Here is a 17,607-nt window from a genome sequence, read left to right on the forward strand (position 1 = left end):
ATTTGGGTAGATAGCGTAGGCAGTAAGGTTTTATTTTATTTATTTTCACAAACTAGTAAGCTAGCTGCTAAACTTTAGTTAAAATCCTCCAATATATTATTTTTTATAGGTTCAGCATCCACTGGTCCTTTCAGTTGCCTCTTGCCTTCCATGTTTTGTAAAACAGTTTACCTCTTTTGCAATTAAATAACTTTTGGTTTAACCAATTCAATCTGGTTTTGTTACTTCCTTTTTTTTCCTCACAAGCCAGGTCTTAACATAAGCTGATACATGAATACACCAATAGGTTCAAATACGATATGGTACAGTTCAATACGCTACGATTTGGTCTGATTAATGCAATACAATATAATAGGATACGATATGCTATGATCTGATACAATACACCAATACAATCAGAAAAGACACCTAAACACCTATTACAGTTAGCAGTATTTAAAATAAACAGTAAGTTAAAGGGATACTTCTAGATCTGAGGGGACCGCTAAACCAGCTGCACAGCTAACTCTATGTAAACAGATTGTATTTTTTGCTTTCCCTCATCAAACTCATCAAATACACAATCCAACAACTCCAAAACGCTCTTGTGGACAAGTTGTGACCTGCACATTCACCAGGCTATGAAATAATCATGGAACATTACGACACGGAGATGTTTTAAAGTTAAATGCAAAGCCGGAACTACACTCCAGGCATGGCTGCTGCACTGTGTCACTCCGTCCAGTGGTTTACTCAAGAAATAGTTCCGAGTATTTGCTTCATGTGTCGTAATGTTACATAATTATACGTCATTATTTCATAGCGTGGTGAATGTGCAGGTCACAACTTGTCCATGAGAGCATTTTGGAGTTGTTGGATTGCGTATTTGATGAGTCTGATGAGGAAAGCAAAAATACCGTCTGCTTACATAGCATTAGCTGTGCAGCTGGTATATCGGTCCCCTCAGATCTAGAAACAGCTTGCACCGACAACTAAGGGAAATAAAACTATTACTAAGAATATAGGAATTATGGCAATGGGTGAATTTGCCAAAATGTTGAAGTATCCCTTTAAGGTATAATATGGAATGGTACGATAAGTTATGATACAATATAATTTGATTTAATACGACACATTACAAAATAAAAAGATACAAAACAATATGATACAAAATGATAGGATTTAAAATGATTTACCCCATACAATGTGATATGGTACAATATAAAATGACACTATACACCATGTCAATACAATGCAATATGATACGACACTACGACATGATAATCTCTTGTGATAAAATATCAAACAATCCGATACATAATATTCCAATGCAATATGATACGATAACGTATGATACAATACAATACGAAACAATACAATACCATATGAAAAGAAATTAAATGATTAATTGAAAACAATACAATACAATATGATAAATTACGATTTGGTATAATCAGTACAACAGAATATGATATGATACGATACAATATAAGCTGATACAATATACCGATACGATCAGATACAATATGGAAAGGTACACTATGATATGATTCAATATGATATGATACAACTCGATTTAATATGATACTGAACAGTAGGATTTAGTATCATTCCAATATATTTGGAAATGTGCCACAGTTCCTCTGGTAGCTACCTTGAGTTTCATCTGACTGCATTAAAACGGTGTGAGAGTGTATATTATGTACACTTACTGAGTGAGAGAGCACTGATTGTTTTCTAAAAAAAAATAATTCTTTTTGTTTCAATAAATTCAGACCTTCATGATGGGTTTATTGCAAAAGCTCAAACTGGGATGATAATAAGATTAAGATCTATAGTGCAGCCCAAATTGGGATCAAATTCAGAATGGGCATATACCTAGAAATGCAAGAAATCTCCCAGTCCCCAGTCTTGTTTTGTCTTTGTGCTATTTTCAATCTAAAAAGATGTTTTAATGCATTACACATAACCACTTTCTGGTTGATTGACATTTTAAACATCTCAACTTTCTTAACTATCTTAACGTTTTACATCATGAATACATAGAATGCAGACTCAAAAAACAAAAGTGGCAGCTGTTTAAAATTAAGAAAACAAAGATAATAAAGGTAGTGATGAAAAGAGTTAGTCTTGTTTGAAGATGTAACTTTCTTCCAAGCTACAGACATTTAAACAGCTATTACAATTAACAGTATTAAAAATGAATAACATATAGTCTTTCAGTCCTTTTTTTACCTCTAAATGGATACACCTGCTTCTGTTGCAGACGTCTTTGATTGTTTTAAGCCTCAATGAAAGAAAATCCATAGTGTGTGTTCCACTGTCGGTTCTGATATGCATTTTTCTTGTGTTCTGGTCCTCCCACTGAAAGCAAATATAGCTGAAGAAAGCTAATCTGTAGTGCAAATTAGCAGCAGCTGCTCATTGGGATGTGTGTGTGCACAGTGGTAGTGTATGTTTCTCAGTGATATCATCATGTGGTGTGTATGTGAGTGTCTGTAATGTCTAGCCAATTTGCTGTCTGAGTGATGTCTGGTCTGTGTGGGATTGTGATATAGCTTGTTTCTTCGCTGCGTGTTCAGCATGTGCGTGCCTGAATGGTCAGTCGGGCGCACACGAGCACACGCACAAAGAGCCACACAGGGCCGGTTCAGAGTGTTCATCAGAAGATAAGCAGAGGAGACTTAATCACCTCTAGATGTGAGGGGGGCACTTCAACATGTCCTCATATCCATGCGCAGCACCTGACCCTTCTGTGTCTGTGTGTAATAGTGTGTATGTGACACAAATGGAAGTGTGCATTTCAAGTGTCCTTGCTGAAAAAACATCAAAACGTCAGTGCGATATTTTTTCAATCCCACATCAATTTAAGTTTGAATTTCATTGCTCACTTCTGTGGTGGAACAGAGGCCTGAGTGGAAATGTTTCAAAGCTGAACCATTAGGATTATTCAGTGACTGTATTCCCTGGCCTTGAGGCCCAATCAAGTCATCACACTGCTGTTTCACACTACATTGTGTTTCTTCTAAATTGAAGGCAATGGGAACTTCACATTAATCCAACCAGAGGTTCTTTATTCTCTGTGTTCACATTAACTAACCACTTTTCACTCTCATGACTCTGTTTCTTGTTTATGATTCCTCCCTTTTTAATAATTTTGGATCTTTTCTCTAACACTCCTGCAATTGGAACATACAGGATGTAATAAATGGAAAATGTGAACTACAAATAACTGTACTCTATCCTTGAATTTCCCCCCAAAAATCTGATATTTGGTTTAAAACATAGTCTAAGTAATTCTGTAATGATCAAGCACACTTGGACTATTTCTTTATTCTAGGGCAGAGGTTATGTTACACTTTTTCACTCTCCATCATTTTGACCAGCAGGGTATAAAAATTCTGTCATAGTGTTTTATTTTTCATCATTTTGATTTTCTATAAGATGATAATAAAAACAACTTGACCCACTTAATCCATTTAGACCTAAGACTGGCGAAAAAGCCCCTCTAAACCCTATGGTATGTCTAAAAAGAAACGTCCAAAAACATGAGGGTCTTTTGAAATCTGCACAGAATTTTTAACTTTTCTAAAACGTATTTTTCTTAGCCTCTGTAGCAGACAAACAAATGAAATTAAAAATTTGAAAGGTTAAACAATTGGCTTTAACCATGAATAATAATTGCCTTTGCCCTAATGCTTGTTAACATTTTTTTAAATCATCAAATAACAACTTCCTCCTCTTCAAAACAAGTTTTTTCTCTGATTAATCATGATTAATCCCAGTGCATTATTTATACTTTTAGAATGTTTTTATATGCTTCTAGATTTTTAAATGTTCCTATTTTCAAGTGTTTTATTTTCATTACTTTAATTCTATGTATAGCACTTTGATTGAAAGTGCTTTATAAATAAAATAAATTATTACCATCATTGTTACTCAATAATAATCATATATTTAAAATACTACCATTTACTCATATTTTGGTGAGAGAAAAAAGGAAGTAGGTGCCTGAATAAAGAAATATTAAAGAAAGTTAAGTTTTTAAACTTTATATGACATCCCAGTTTAGTTGTTATGGTTTGTAAATTAAGATGTCTTATTTCAGTGAGCAATAATATTTATAAACTGCAAACAAGATCAGCAGACAAACACATCAGGTACTAAATCACTTCTGCTGTAAAGTGAATGATCAGGTGTGCTGATACCCTGAGGTACTTATGGTTGTTGACTGATGTCCAATGGTCTCCCATCAGTGTAATAAATGTAGCTTGGGCCAGGCCAGCTGCTTCACTTTCATTGTCTTTCTGCTGTCATACAGTTCATGGATTCTAGTGACAATAGTTCTTCTCATAGGTGTTTTGTAGCGTTGGTCACCTGAGATGATCTGGATGATGTTTTGAAGCCCCCCATTATCAATGATGTTGCAGTCTTTGGCGACCCATTACAATTGCATTAGTCAGCTTAGATCAGTGGTTCCCAAACTTTATTTGTCAGACCCCCCTTTGGCAGGGGAAATATTTTTGGGCCCACCCCACACTCACCGTACATATGAACCAGTGTTGCCAACTCCTTAGTAAAGAGAAAAAAAAAACACCCAAAGCATATTTAGAACTGCAAATGAACTTTCTTCTGTCAATTCTTGTTTTTATAATGTCAAAAATCCAACCCTCCTCCTTCATCTGGGCTTTGGACTGGCAAAAAACGACTCAAAAGTGATACTCTGGCAGAGTTACTTAAAATTTTATTTTCAGTTATTTATTTATTTGTTCATTTATCTATTTATTATTCTATTTTTTCATTTTAGTGTTCTTAAGTTTGGCTTAGCTTTAAACATTATGCTCCACTTAAGAGCCTACAACAAATCACAGTGAAACATGAACATTTTTAACCATAACATTTATAATATGTGGGGTTTTTTTTTTGGTATACAACCTACATTAACAACCTAAGTGGACCAAAAATAGACAATAGCAAAAACCATCAAGGCACTTTTCATGGCGCGGTTAATTTGCAGTCTGGAGGGCTGAACATCTCCTGCTCTGACTGCAGCTGAGAGGGACTGCTGCGCAAGGACTGGGCTGCCTGTGAGTGCCTGGGACAGGGAGTAGCCCACATCAGCACCCGCTGCTCAGTGAAATGAGCAAGAACAAAACATGCTTTCCACATCAGTCTCCAAAAGTCTCCAATAACACCAGAAAAAGTGGCTAGATTTGGCGCTAATCACTTTTTTGGAAAAAAAGAAAAAAGTTGCTAGAGGGGTCTAAAAACTCACTTAATATAGCGATAAGTTGCTAAGTTGGCAACACTGATACAAACATGTAAAACATGTAACTGTACAACAAACCAACCAGCATTCACAACTTTTGCACACAAATTCTTTTTTTTTTTTTTTTCAAATTTACCATAACATAAAACCTAAAAAATTTGAGTTTTAAAATTATGACTCTCTGAATATGAACAGTTTGCTGAAAATACAAACTTAACAAACATCTTAAAGATTCGTAAGTCCTGCCGTAATTAGAGTGACTACTGCTGGCTTTTTTGATGCTACAGGTCTCTTAGTCTTGGGTGCAGCTGTGAGACTGACAATGTCAGGTCATTTTCAATGTCCAGCTTTGATTTGTTTTTGTCTTAATTGCAGCAACAGCATAAAAAACAACTATCTCATACAGGTAGGATATTGCAAAAGGAGAGTGTGGCTAAGTCTCTCAATGGCATTGTTGAATCTGAGGTGACATCAATGAACTGCTCGTATTCAGTTGAAGTCATCAGGTGTGTAGCTTAGCCTTGTCTTGCCGCACCCACCTGGGGGGGCATGGGCCACGAATTGCAATGACTGAATAAAGAGGGAGGCATACGCTCCAGAGTGTGCTTAGTGAGGTCACTGTTACTCAGACAGAGTAATGTGGGATTTGAGGGTTTGTCCCTGCCTGCAAGGGAAGTGAACTTACCATTAATGATCCACAGTAAATATTAATCACTTTGAATTACTACCTTTCCTATCAATCATGGTCCAATGTCCACAAATAACGCAGTGAAAATTTACTTTGAAAGGCCAGAGTTAAACAATCAGAAAAAAACAGCAAGGTTTGATATGTGCTGAACTTTCTCATACAACAGCAGTAAGACTTAAGCGTATCTTAAACCTGCCCTGAGTCAGTCCCCTCTGTACTGTGTTCTCACCCTAAATGTTGTTAGAAACCATCTAGAATCTCGTCAATGCAGAGTGTGTGTAATTGTGAAAGCTAAATTTAGTAAAGGACAAATAGAGCAGGAGTGAAATTTTCCATGCTGAGGTTCAGGCTGCTTTAACAGGCACTTTAATGGCCGTTCCATCCAATTGTCCCACCAGTGTAGGTGAACATGTGTGAGCCAATTTAGCGTGCTCCTTGCTGTCCTGTTCTTCTGAAGCTGTGTGTGTAATGGAGTTAACAGCTGGACACCACTTCTTTTAACACGGCTTACTCATGTGATTTCTGTCAATCCTTTCTCTTTTTCACCATCATGTTCTCTCCTTCCCTTTCTCTACACTTGTCTCACTATGCCAAGTTAAGTTAAGGCAGCTTGTTGTAATTCTGGTGTGTCTCATAGAGTGTCCTTAAACATCAAAATATAGCACTAAAAAGTGTAAATTATGGGTAAAATATGGATCAATTTTGTGCTTGCTTTAGAATTAAGTAGCTGCATATTTCTAAGGTTTTCAAGACAGCAAATACCATTAATTTCAAATAAAATTTTAGATGTTTTAAACGGTTTACCTAAGACATATATTTGTCAAAATGTCTGTCACTTTTTAATGAATTAGGTCAACTTTAAGAAGAATATTTTTGCCTGTTTGGAGAAGAAAAAAATAAACTGACCAACAGTATATTCAAATGTATAGAATGCAATTACCACACTACCATGGACTATAAAAATTAGAGTCTCTCCTTCATTTCAACCAAATCACTAACATATAACTTTAACCACAGAGTACATCACTGCAGAACATGATGTTCTGTTGATAGACAGTGCAAATATAAGTTCTTCAGCACTAACTTCAGGGTATTGATTTTGTTGGCATATTTTGATGTTACTTTTTTCTTAGTAGGTGATTGTTTATTGTAAAGAGGTCCTTTTAATTGAAAACAGAAAACCTTCATTGCAGTTTTGTACATGTATTTGGTTATCAGGAGTATCTACCAATGCATCAATTGTGAAATAAGCCAAGTCTTTTGTTGTGGTGCAAACATGAGATCTGAGATTCTGTTCAGAATCACAGTGCTTACAGTGAGTCTTGGACATATTTCTTACCTTAAAATGAACATCCATGACCTGAGTATCATACTGCTGGTGCTGAGAGACGCAGAGTCCGGCCTGCTGAGCCAGCTGACAGAACAGACTCAAAGTTTCACCTCGCTGAGGAGCAAACACCAAAGCCATGCCCTGTACAGAAAACCAGAGGAGGAGAGTCTGGTGAATGCACAGAGTATTTATCGTAGTTCACTGTATACTGCTTGTTAAATCTTTAATTAGGTTCAAAAGATGATCAGAGGAGGGAGGTTAAAACACATACACAGTGTATCTGAATTTTAGGAGATTTTTCGGGGTTTTTTTTAATCCAAACTACAATTCAGTCACATTAATGACAATAAAATTATAATAAAATTAGTTCAAATGCAATTAATCTGAATATGAGGGTGCAACAAGCTTTTGCTATAAAGGACAAGGCTGGGGTGGTTGAGCTTTGCCAGTAGTAGCAGCATGGTGCATCAGTATTAACACAGGCAGAGATTGGTGAAAAATACGTCATATGTAAATAAGCTGCTTTAATGAGAGAAAGAGCTGTGATTGGCTGTGTGAGATGATGATTAGGATCAGTTTGCTGTCAGCTGATCACAGCTGGGCATATGACTACCTTGTCCTGCATGAAATAAGAGCTTTATTAAAGCAAAAAACAACCTTACTTTCTTTAAATAAACTCAAAAACAGCTTAGCTTTTAAGCATTTGAGGTGAATCATGTTTACCCCGGTAACATAAAATCGAAACCAATTTAGATCTAAATGGGAGTGACCTCAGAAAAGATAATTTCTTTGAATCACAACATATTCCCAGTACAACTGATTCACAAAGTTAAAGCTCCTGTGAGGAGTTTTAAAATAGAAAAAAAGAGACTGAAAGTAATAATGACCCATCTTCGTGAGCTCTTAAAGCAAACAAGAGTGTGAGCAGGAGGTTGACTGTTTCTTTGGTAATAAATCAACTCTTTCTGGGTAGGTGTAGATGTAATTAATTGCATGTTACAGAAAGAGCCAATTTTTTATGATTTCTACAGCAACTTTACTCAAAAAGGGACATATTTAAGGGACAAAACAAGTCCCTCAAAACAAGCTTGTTTCATCCCGTATGTGAGGGACAAAACAAGCAAACAACGGCCCCTTGTACACTGGAGGTATTAAAACTGTCAGAAATAAACTATTTTTTTACTGGATCTTTAATGTTTGAAGATATTGGTTTGTTTTTATTTTAATTTGCATTAAAAGGACTTCACTTTATATTCCAGATATGTACAGGAGGTACTTTAAAAACTGTCAATCTGGAGTTTCACAATTTTTGAATTTTGAAGTGTAAATGCAATAATTGTACTTTTAATCACATACTTAGATTTTAATTAATCATATTTGAAAACCATTTTTCTATCTTGAGAATGTGAAGCAACTGATGAAAGGTAAACTGACTTAGGTTGTTTAGTCCTTCTGACTGACTCTTCAAAGCACCTACTACATCAGCCATTCACACTCAATCATTTCACATTTACACACTGATGACAAAGGCTATTATTCACATCCATACACATACACACCACTGACATAGCAATAGTAGCAATCTGGGGTAAAGTGTCCTGCCCATTGGCACATCAACATGTGACTGCAGGAGCTAGGGCCTAACCCCCCCCCACTATTCTGGTGAAGAGATGACTTATTCTACCTACTGAGCCACAATCACTTGTATTCCAGCAAGTGTTTCCTAATTTAGGAATCAAATAAATGCAAAGAGTTGTACTTTATAATCTTGACTTTTAGATTTATTAATTAAATGAGAAATGCTATTCAACACCAGTGTCAGCTGAGGCCATGGCTTAGAGGAAGACAGCTTCAAAGTGCTTGTCGTGTGAAATAGAGAATTAAACACTCTAGGGAATATGGAGGAGTGCATGTACAAAATGAACTCACTGAAGTCCAATGACCAATATAAAACAGTGTTACTTTAGAAAATGGAGAAATATTTCATAACACAAGGAGCAGACTACTTTTGACAGTCTGACTTTCTTTTTATTAAAATCAGACAATGCTGACCTTACTTTCCATCACTGTGGGAGCAGGCAGACTCTACAGTAGGTATTAATGTAATTTTTAAAACTTGATGACTTCATTTCAGACGTTCATTTTGTTGTGATCAGTGTACTAAAGCTGACAGCTCTATATGAAACAAGCCCCTTTTACCTAAAACTATATTAAAAACTCTTCTTTATAATCTTTTTTTTTTCACAAATACTTCCACTCAAGTGAATAAAATTTTTACTTCTGTCACATCTATAGACTATCAGGCAATAATTTGAGAACACATATATGGCTGTGAGATATCTATAAATGCAACACACATCCTACAAGTGTGTTCAAGATTGAGAGAAGAAAGAGTTTTTGTAAACAAACATGCATCACTGACATCCTGCAAACACTGAGAGGATTACCAACAGGTTCAAAGTTTCTTTGAAATCCTTCAGCTTTCAGTTTCATTTCATGTTGTTCCTGTTTTAATTGTTTTAATTAAATGAAGCAAAGAGGAATGCTTTCATAAACACATGCAAAGAGCAAATACACACAGCGATATTCTGACAGAACATAAGCTAAGTGAGCACAAAGGCAGTGGAACAGCAGGATCACTACATGTGACAGATGATGTTTCATTTTTATATCCAGTTGTACTCTCTGTCAGAAAAACACAGCAGACAAACACAGAGAAATCCTCGCAGCACTAATCAGCTGATTAAGGGGATCCAACCCACCGGATGGACCACCTTTGTCAGAAACAACAAATTAGTGCCATTAGATGGAAGAATTAATTGCTTTGTTAATTGCTTAATCAGCTTAGCAAATTATTAAATATTTGGCAAAGCTTGTTGTGGCAGCGACAGTCTGATGGCCGACACTCAAATCATATTAGCCCCTGAATTATCTCCTCTGGATTAAAGAGACAGAGAACATGAAGAGAGACTTAACACACAGATGTACAACAACAGCCAGATGTCATATCTGTCTTTTAACACAGCAGCTTCTGCACGTAACCGTAACTGAGGCTCATACTCAGGACGTGCTTGTCAGGGACTGAAACATCAGCTGAAGAACTTTGGTCACTTCTGGGGAAAACCTCTTTTTAAAATAGCTTAGAAAATATGCTATGATTAAGTTGTTTCTGATGTTTCTAATAAAGGTGACAAAGAAGAGGATCTCAAAGGGATGGAAACATGCTACTTATTTACTTATGTGCATGATAGTATAGCAGATAGTTTAATTTTTCTGTGCGCAGTAGTAAAAGCTCCTGTGAAGAGTTCAGCGGGTTATGAAATAGACAAATATAAATGTTGATGACTGTCTATGACTTAGGAGGGCAAAACTGAAATGGCTGATTAATATGAGCTGGTTGTTTTTCAATGTTTTTAAATGCTATTTTTCATATTACATCTTCTATGGAAAAGATTCTCAATGAAGGATATTTTAACTGCTTAATTACAGCAGAATGACTGATTTTAAATCTTTGACAGCAAAGGTCACATGCTAGCTGAAAGTGAGAAAGATCTGTCCTCAATTTGAGATTGCCATGTTTTCAATCAATAACTAGGGTCTGAGCACTGAGTGGTGCAAAAGCCCTACTGTTATTTTAGGGATTTTGTTTTCCCACTCTTACCCATTTTTGAGGCATTAGACATGCACTGATTTACATGAAAATTGGCATGCACCTAAAACTTATATGCTGACATGTCGATATTGTGTATATAATTTTTACACATAACTGGTGTTGTAGTTAAAGGGATATTTTGGTATTTTTTTAAGTTGGGTTGTATAGAGTACTCGTAATATTAATCATATTAATCATATAAGGGAGATTTCATTGCCTTTCTAGAGAGAGAGTGCTGAAGGCAACTAAAAACACAGAAGTACCACCTTAAGGTTGTGTAAGAAAGCCAACAATGTATGAAAAGACTCTTACCATCTTCTAAATAGGAGAATCTTTTATTGTAAAACTGGCTAAATTTGACTTAAGCAGTTTTCAGAGTTAGAGAATTTGTTAGTTTTCTGTGAGCATTTTAATTCAAACATATACATTTTTTTCATTGCTTATACTTTGGATTACCAAGGTTATTACTGACTTTAATGGGCCCCCTTAAGCAGATGGGCCCCAGAAAGTGCTCACCCTTTCTCTCATTATGGGAGGCACTGACTAAGGGCAACAAAACCAACACAAACCAAAAGCTGCTCACATGAGCTTTAAGACTTGTACGGCTGGATTTTATGTGTCCATTAAAAAAATACGTATTGAGAGAATATTTTCTAAAACCCCAAAACATCTTGTTCCAGAAAGAACATCAAAGTTGTGCTGGATTAGTCACATTAAAAGCAGTCAGACGTTGTCACAAGGACTAGGCCATCTGTAAAATGTCTTTCTTTAGTTTTTTCTTTAGAATATTCAGACAAGAAAAGATTTTGTTGAAATGAGACTGTCTTTCTCCTACTTCATGTTTGTATTTGAGTAATTTAGGTGAACAGATCTCTCATTAACCTGGGGTTGAACTGAAAGCTACATCAACACCTTCATGCTTCTTGTCACACACTTATAAAATATTGAAAGAAAGATGCATTATGGAATTCTAAATGAACTGTGTTTTCCACAAAATCAACTTCCTGTTTTTCTCTCTTCTTCTCTCCCATTCCCATTACTCTCCCTCCCCTCCCCTTTTTCTTCTCTCCCTCTCTTTCCCTTTAGTGCTGTTTTCACCTCCTTTTCATAAACAGATACTCCCTATCCCACTCCAGCCTCTGTTCTTGAAACGTCCCCCTCTTCTATCACATGAATAGAAACCTCAACCCTATCTCTTCCAGCCTTTTTGCTTATTTCCCCCCATTTGCTTTGGCTGTCACAGCGTGGGGTCTTATCTCAGGGCCAAAAGGGAGAAGTTCCCTTGGATTTATGATGAAGGGAAGGAGGGAGAGAGAGGCGGAGATCAGAGTGATGCATTCAAGTTGCTCATAATAAGCATTAAAGCATTACATGATATTAATCCTATCGGACCATTAGTGTGTATAGGGTTTCGGTCGAGGCCTAATTATGACTGAGAAGAGTGGGGTGATTTAGAGGAAGGGGATCAGCAGAGATATACAGTACACACACACACATAGACACACTTACGTTTGGCTGCAGTAATCTCCTTATAGCATCAACCAGGCTGGCTCTGTACTGGTCGAGAAACAAACTGAGAGGGAGAGAGGGAGACTCAGGTTAGAATACATTCCTGTGATAGCAGCTGCAGATAAAGCAGCAGGCTATTTATTTTCTTTTGTTCACAAATAAATCCACGAACAGGAAGAAGGGAGGACAAAAAACAATTTGCATGAGTAAGATGCTCTTCCTTTTTTGTTTACGTTTGACTTTCCGTGTGTATTCACCTCAGCTGGCTGTCGAGGTATGAGATGAATGCAGAACATGAGAAAATCCAATGTGTACAGATAGCATCACCCCAGTAAACACACAAGCACACTTTTACGCACAGACATACACACTTTTTACTGGAATACTTCAAAGCGGAGTAAAAGCACCTTAAATTTAGGGGATTAATACCTGGAGAATGCACTCTCAAGTTCAAATGAAAATGCGGCAACAAAAACAACACAAAAGAAAGAAAATGAGTTTTTAATAAAATCAAAATAACTGGTTGTACTGTAAATTAAACTCTGGGGGAGACATTACTTTTACATTAAGGAGCATGAATAATAGTTTTATGCATTCAAGTTTTTCTGTTTGATTCATACCAGCTTATCAGGGGGCACTGTGGTGCAGTTTGCAAGCATTCTACTGTGCATTAAATTTTGTATTTGTGTATGCCTGATATGTTATCACAATAATGTTCAGCATTAATGCATTTACTGTGATTAAGGCCCATAATTAGTGCACTGATTTTTTTAAACAGCTCAGTGGAAGGTTTAAGACATCTGCACCTCGTGTCATCAAACATTTTACTTTTAAACTGTTCCTTTATTTTTCTTTATAATCCATATCAAGTTCCTTTTCCGTGGTTAAATTCATAATTCCGCAGTTATGTAACATTCCTAACAATGTATAGTATATGTTTAGTATAATCCATAACAAATTAGCTGATGACATAGGTCTAGTTTTCATACAAACTGAAGACGACACCTGAAGAGGTTGGAAAAAAAAGATATTACACGTATGTGTATGAAACAACAAAACCTCTACTGCACTGACAAATAAACATGTTTAATCAACAGTTAGACTAAATGAAGCATAAATGATTCATTCAAACTGATGCAGAAACGATAGTCCATTGCTTTCCTTTTAAAATTTCCCAGACGTGAAGTGAACAACAACTTCCGGAGCATCTGGAGTCACTGAGCAGTCACTAAAAAACTTGGTGGCAAAAAGGAATACACCCCAGAAAAGCCCACCCACACGTGACATTTGTGTCAGAACTGCAAGCAGAAAGTCAAGCAGCACAAACAGATTGAAGCTATTTGAGCAGCAATCTGTAATTCCATTTGTAGACACCTACCCCGAGGAAAGATGGTTTCAAGCATAAAAAATGGCCACGAAGAAGAATGCCTAAGTGTTTTATAATCACTTAAAGAGTCCTTATAGGAGCTTTACCATACAGTTACATCTCAAAAAATGAAAATGTCATGTCATGAATGTCATGAAAAAGTCATTTTTACTACATTATACATAGAGTGAAATATTTCAAACCTTTATTTCTTGAAATAATGATGATTATGGTTTATTTTAAAAAGGATATTTTAAACAGAAATGTCAGGCTTCTGAAAAGTATGTTCACTTCTATGCACTCAATACTTGGTTGGGCCTCCTTTTGCATGAATTACTGCATCAATGCAGCATGGCATGGAGGTGATCAGCCTGTGGCACTGCTCAGGTGTAATGGAAGCCCAGGTTGCTTTGATAGCAGCCTTCAGGTCACCTGCATTGCTGGGTCTGGTGTCTCTCGTCTTCCTCTTGACAATACCCCATAGATTCTCTGTGGGGTTCAGGTCAGGCCAGTTTGCTGGCCAATCAAGCACAGTAACACCATGGTCATTGAACCAGCTTTTGGTTCCTTTGGCAGTGTGGGCAGGTGCCAAGTCCTGCTGGAAAATGAAATCAGCATCTCCATAAAGCCTGTCAGCAGAAGGAAGCATGACGTGCTCTAAAATGTCCTGGTAGGTGGCTGCGTTGACTGTGGACTTCAGAAAACAAAGTGGACCAACACCAGCAGATGCTATGGCAGCTCAAATTATCACTGACTGTGGAAACTTCACACTGGACATCAAGGAACGTGGATTCTGTGCCTCTCCACTCTTCCTCCAGACTCTGGGACCTTGATTTCCAAATGACATGCAAAATTTGCTTTCATCTGAAAAGAGGACTTTGGACCACTGAGCAACAGTCCAGTTCTTTTTCTCCACAGCCCAGGTAAGATGCTTCTGACGTCTCTGGTTCAGGAGTGGCTTGACACAAGGATTACCACATTGGTAGTCCATGTCTAGGATTCGTCTGTGCGTTGTGGCTCTTGATGTGCTGACTCCAGCCTCAGTCCACTCCTTGTGAAGCTTCCCCAAATTCTTGAATGGATTTTGCTTGACAATCCTCTCAAGGCTGCGGTTATCCCTTATACTGGTGCACCTTTTCCTACCACACTTTTTCCTTCCACTCAACTTTCTATGAATATGCTTAGATACAGCACTCTATGAACAACCAGCTTCTTTAGCAATGACCTTTTGTGGCTTACCCTCCTTGTGGAGGGTGTCAATGACTGTCTTCTGGACATCTGTCAAGTCTGCAGTCTTCCCCATGATTGTGTAGCTTACTGACACAGACCGAGAGACCATTTAAAGGCTCAGGAAACCTTTGCAGGTGTTCTGAGTTAATTAGCTGATTAGGGTGTGACACCATGACTTTCCAATATTGAACTTTTTCACAATATTCAAATTTTCTGAGACACCTAATTTGGGGTTTTCATGATCTGTAAGCCATAATCATCAACATTTCAAGAAATAAAGGTTTGAAATATTTCACTCTCTGTGTAATGAGTCTATATAATATATGGGTTTCACTTTCTGAAATGAGTGACAAAAAATATTGAACTTTTTCCTGATATTCCAATTTTATGAGATGTACCTGTAATGCTGAGTTAAGAAATGGCGTAGAGATGCATGAAAACCCACTCACTTGCTCACACACCCACTCAGAGGCCTGAATTGACTCCAATCGTTCTAAACAAAGTGACACCTGTCTCTGTATCCACACAGACAAATTCTAATCCATTAGGTTAGTAAGTAGAGCACTGAGTGTGGGTATGCTTGCGTGTTTGTGTGCACCTATTATCACAGATGAGAGTGGAGTAATTTGACTAAAATGCAACAATACAGTGCAGATTTGACATAATCCCACACATCCACCCAACTGGCCAGTGGAGGGGCAATCTGGACGTAACTTTTAAATCACAGCCTCTGACCTCTGCTGATTCAAAATCCTCTAAACCCGGGGAACAATGACAGGTGCACGAATCTCTGCATCCCTACACGTACTTACAGATGTTTTTTTCAATGTTTAACTGCTAAAAACCTGAAATAAAGCCCGTTGGCCCTGGAATAATGGAATAAGATGGTGACTAAAAAAAGCAGGACTTGACATACCAGCTCTTCCTGAATGCAGGGTGGGCTTACATACGTGTTAAGTTTATTGTTCTTTTAAGGTTAGGCAGAGGAGAGAAGTTTATTTGACTTGAAAGGTGAGAGGTTTGTGTTTGGTTTGTTTTGCCACAGATATCAGTTCACAGGAAAAGTGAGTGGTGAGGAAAACAAGGAAGTGAGCTAGTTGGGCGGAGGTAACAGCTGAAACACAGACGCACGCTAAGGGCAGGGAGAGAACAATGTGTCATCAAGAGGGCAACGGTAGACCAGCGTTACTCTTTTTCTTTTAAAATGTCAAAAGCTAACTGAAAAATTTATATGAAAAATAAACTTTTCGTCTCAGTTACAGTATTGTTTTCTTATCATCAATGCAAGTCCTAAGTTTATAGAAAAAAGTTCTAGAAAAAAAAACATGAATAATGTGCCATCATGAGAACCAAATACATTAAATCTTAAGAAGCAAGATAGGTTCAACAATTGACCAATATGTTGATTGCTTATAAGAATTGTTTATTCTATTATGAATACTTCCTTCAACCTGTCCAATAATAAATTCCTGGGAGTAAGTTTAACCTCATAATCAGTCTTTACTGACAGCTCTAAAGATTATCTTCAAAGATTTTCCAGGGGTGATTGTTCCCTCTGTGATTTGCTCAGAAAACAACAACTCTAAAGTCATGTTTAACCTGCAAAGTTTGAAGCTATGAGAGTGGAGACTGGCTGTCTGTGAATTAATTTGTTAGTGTGTGGTGTGTCATGTTGGTCATCTCACTGTTATCATTATTAAGAGATCCCTCATTAAGGGATCTTTTAATAACTTTGCACAAATGTCCCCTCTGATTCATGGATGAGCTGATTACATATGGTAGGTCCAAGGTCAAGGGCATTTGGCCTCATGTTCGTCCTTTGATTATGAACAAAATATCTCAAAAATTCTTTGAGGTATTTTTTCACACTTTCCACATATGTCCACTTTGATTCATGGATGAACTGATTGGATTTTGGTGGTCAAAGGTTTGGCGCTTTTGTTATTATGGGTTCGTAAGTAAGGCGCTGAAGTAAGGCGCTGTTGTGGAGATAAGCCATATGAGGGCACAAACTGGCAGGAAGGAAGATTGACACAACCTAGGTCATGCTCTGGATGTCTTAGCATATTACCAGAGTCATGGAAAAATAATCTGTTGAAAAAATAAAACTTCACACCTTAAGAGCAGAGTAAGGGGTGGAGTAAGCAAGACCTGTGCTATTATCCAGGTGGGTAGTAGGGTTGCCACAAACCCCTGGTCGCAGTGTGAATGTTCCAATAGCCCAAAAACCACTGGCTGTCTCTGGGCGTATAACCAGGTGTGAAAAAACCCAGACTAAAGAGATGCCATCGAGCTTGACCTTGGCTGCCAAGCCAGACACATGTGTCGACATGTGTTGTGTTTGGCCCTGGCCAGCCCACCCCTCCTCTCAAACTCTGGGTTGTGGCACATCAGGCCCTGTGATGGATCCTTAGCATCCTACATGCCTAAAACGTGCACATGGAAGTATGTTGACATGTTTCTTTGACTTCTTCAACAAAAGCCATAAAAGATCACTGTTTAATAACAGACCCCTTGTAGTATTTGCAACTGCACAAAAAACTATGTTGCAACTTTTAAAATGCATTTTTGTTTTGGTCTTTTT

The 17,607-nt window shown here is 37.4% G+C and overlaps 1 protein-coding gene across 1 annotated transcript in view; it reads right to left on the reverse strand.

The window, feature by feature from the left end:
• Positions 1 to 17,607, reverse strand: part of camkmt (calmodulin-lysine N-methyltransferase) — a 212,937-nt gene that overhangs the window by 15,019 nt on the left and 180,311 nt on the right. The window contains exons 9-10 of the mRNA XM_041790342.1: positions 12,428 to 12,491; positions 7,276 to 7,407 (exon numbers count right to left, since the gene is read on the reverse strand). Coding sequence (XP_041646276.1) covers positions 7,276 to 7,407; positions 12,428 to 12,491 — 196 coding nt within the window. The remainder of the gene's footprint in view (positions 1 to 7,275; positions 7,408 to 12,427; positions 12,492 to 17,607) is intronic.

Source organism: Cheilinus undulatus, linkage group 6 (assembly GCF_018320785.1).
Source record: "Cheilinus undulatus linkage group 6, ASM1832078v1, whole genome shotgun sequence".
NCBI lineage: Eukaryota > Metazoa > Chordata > Actinopteri > Labriformes > Labridae > Cheilinus > Cheilinus undulatus.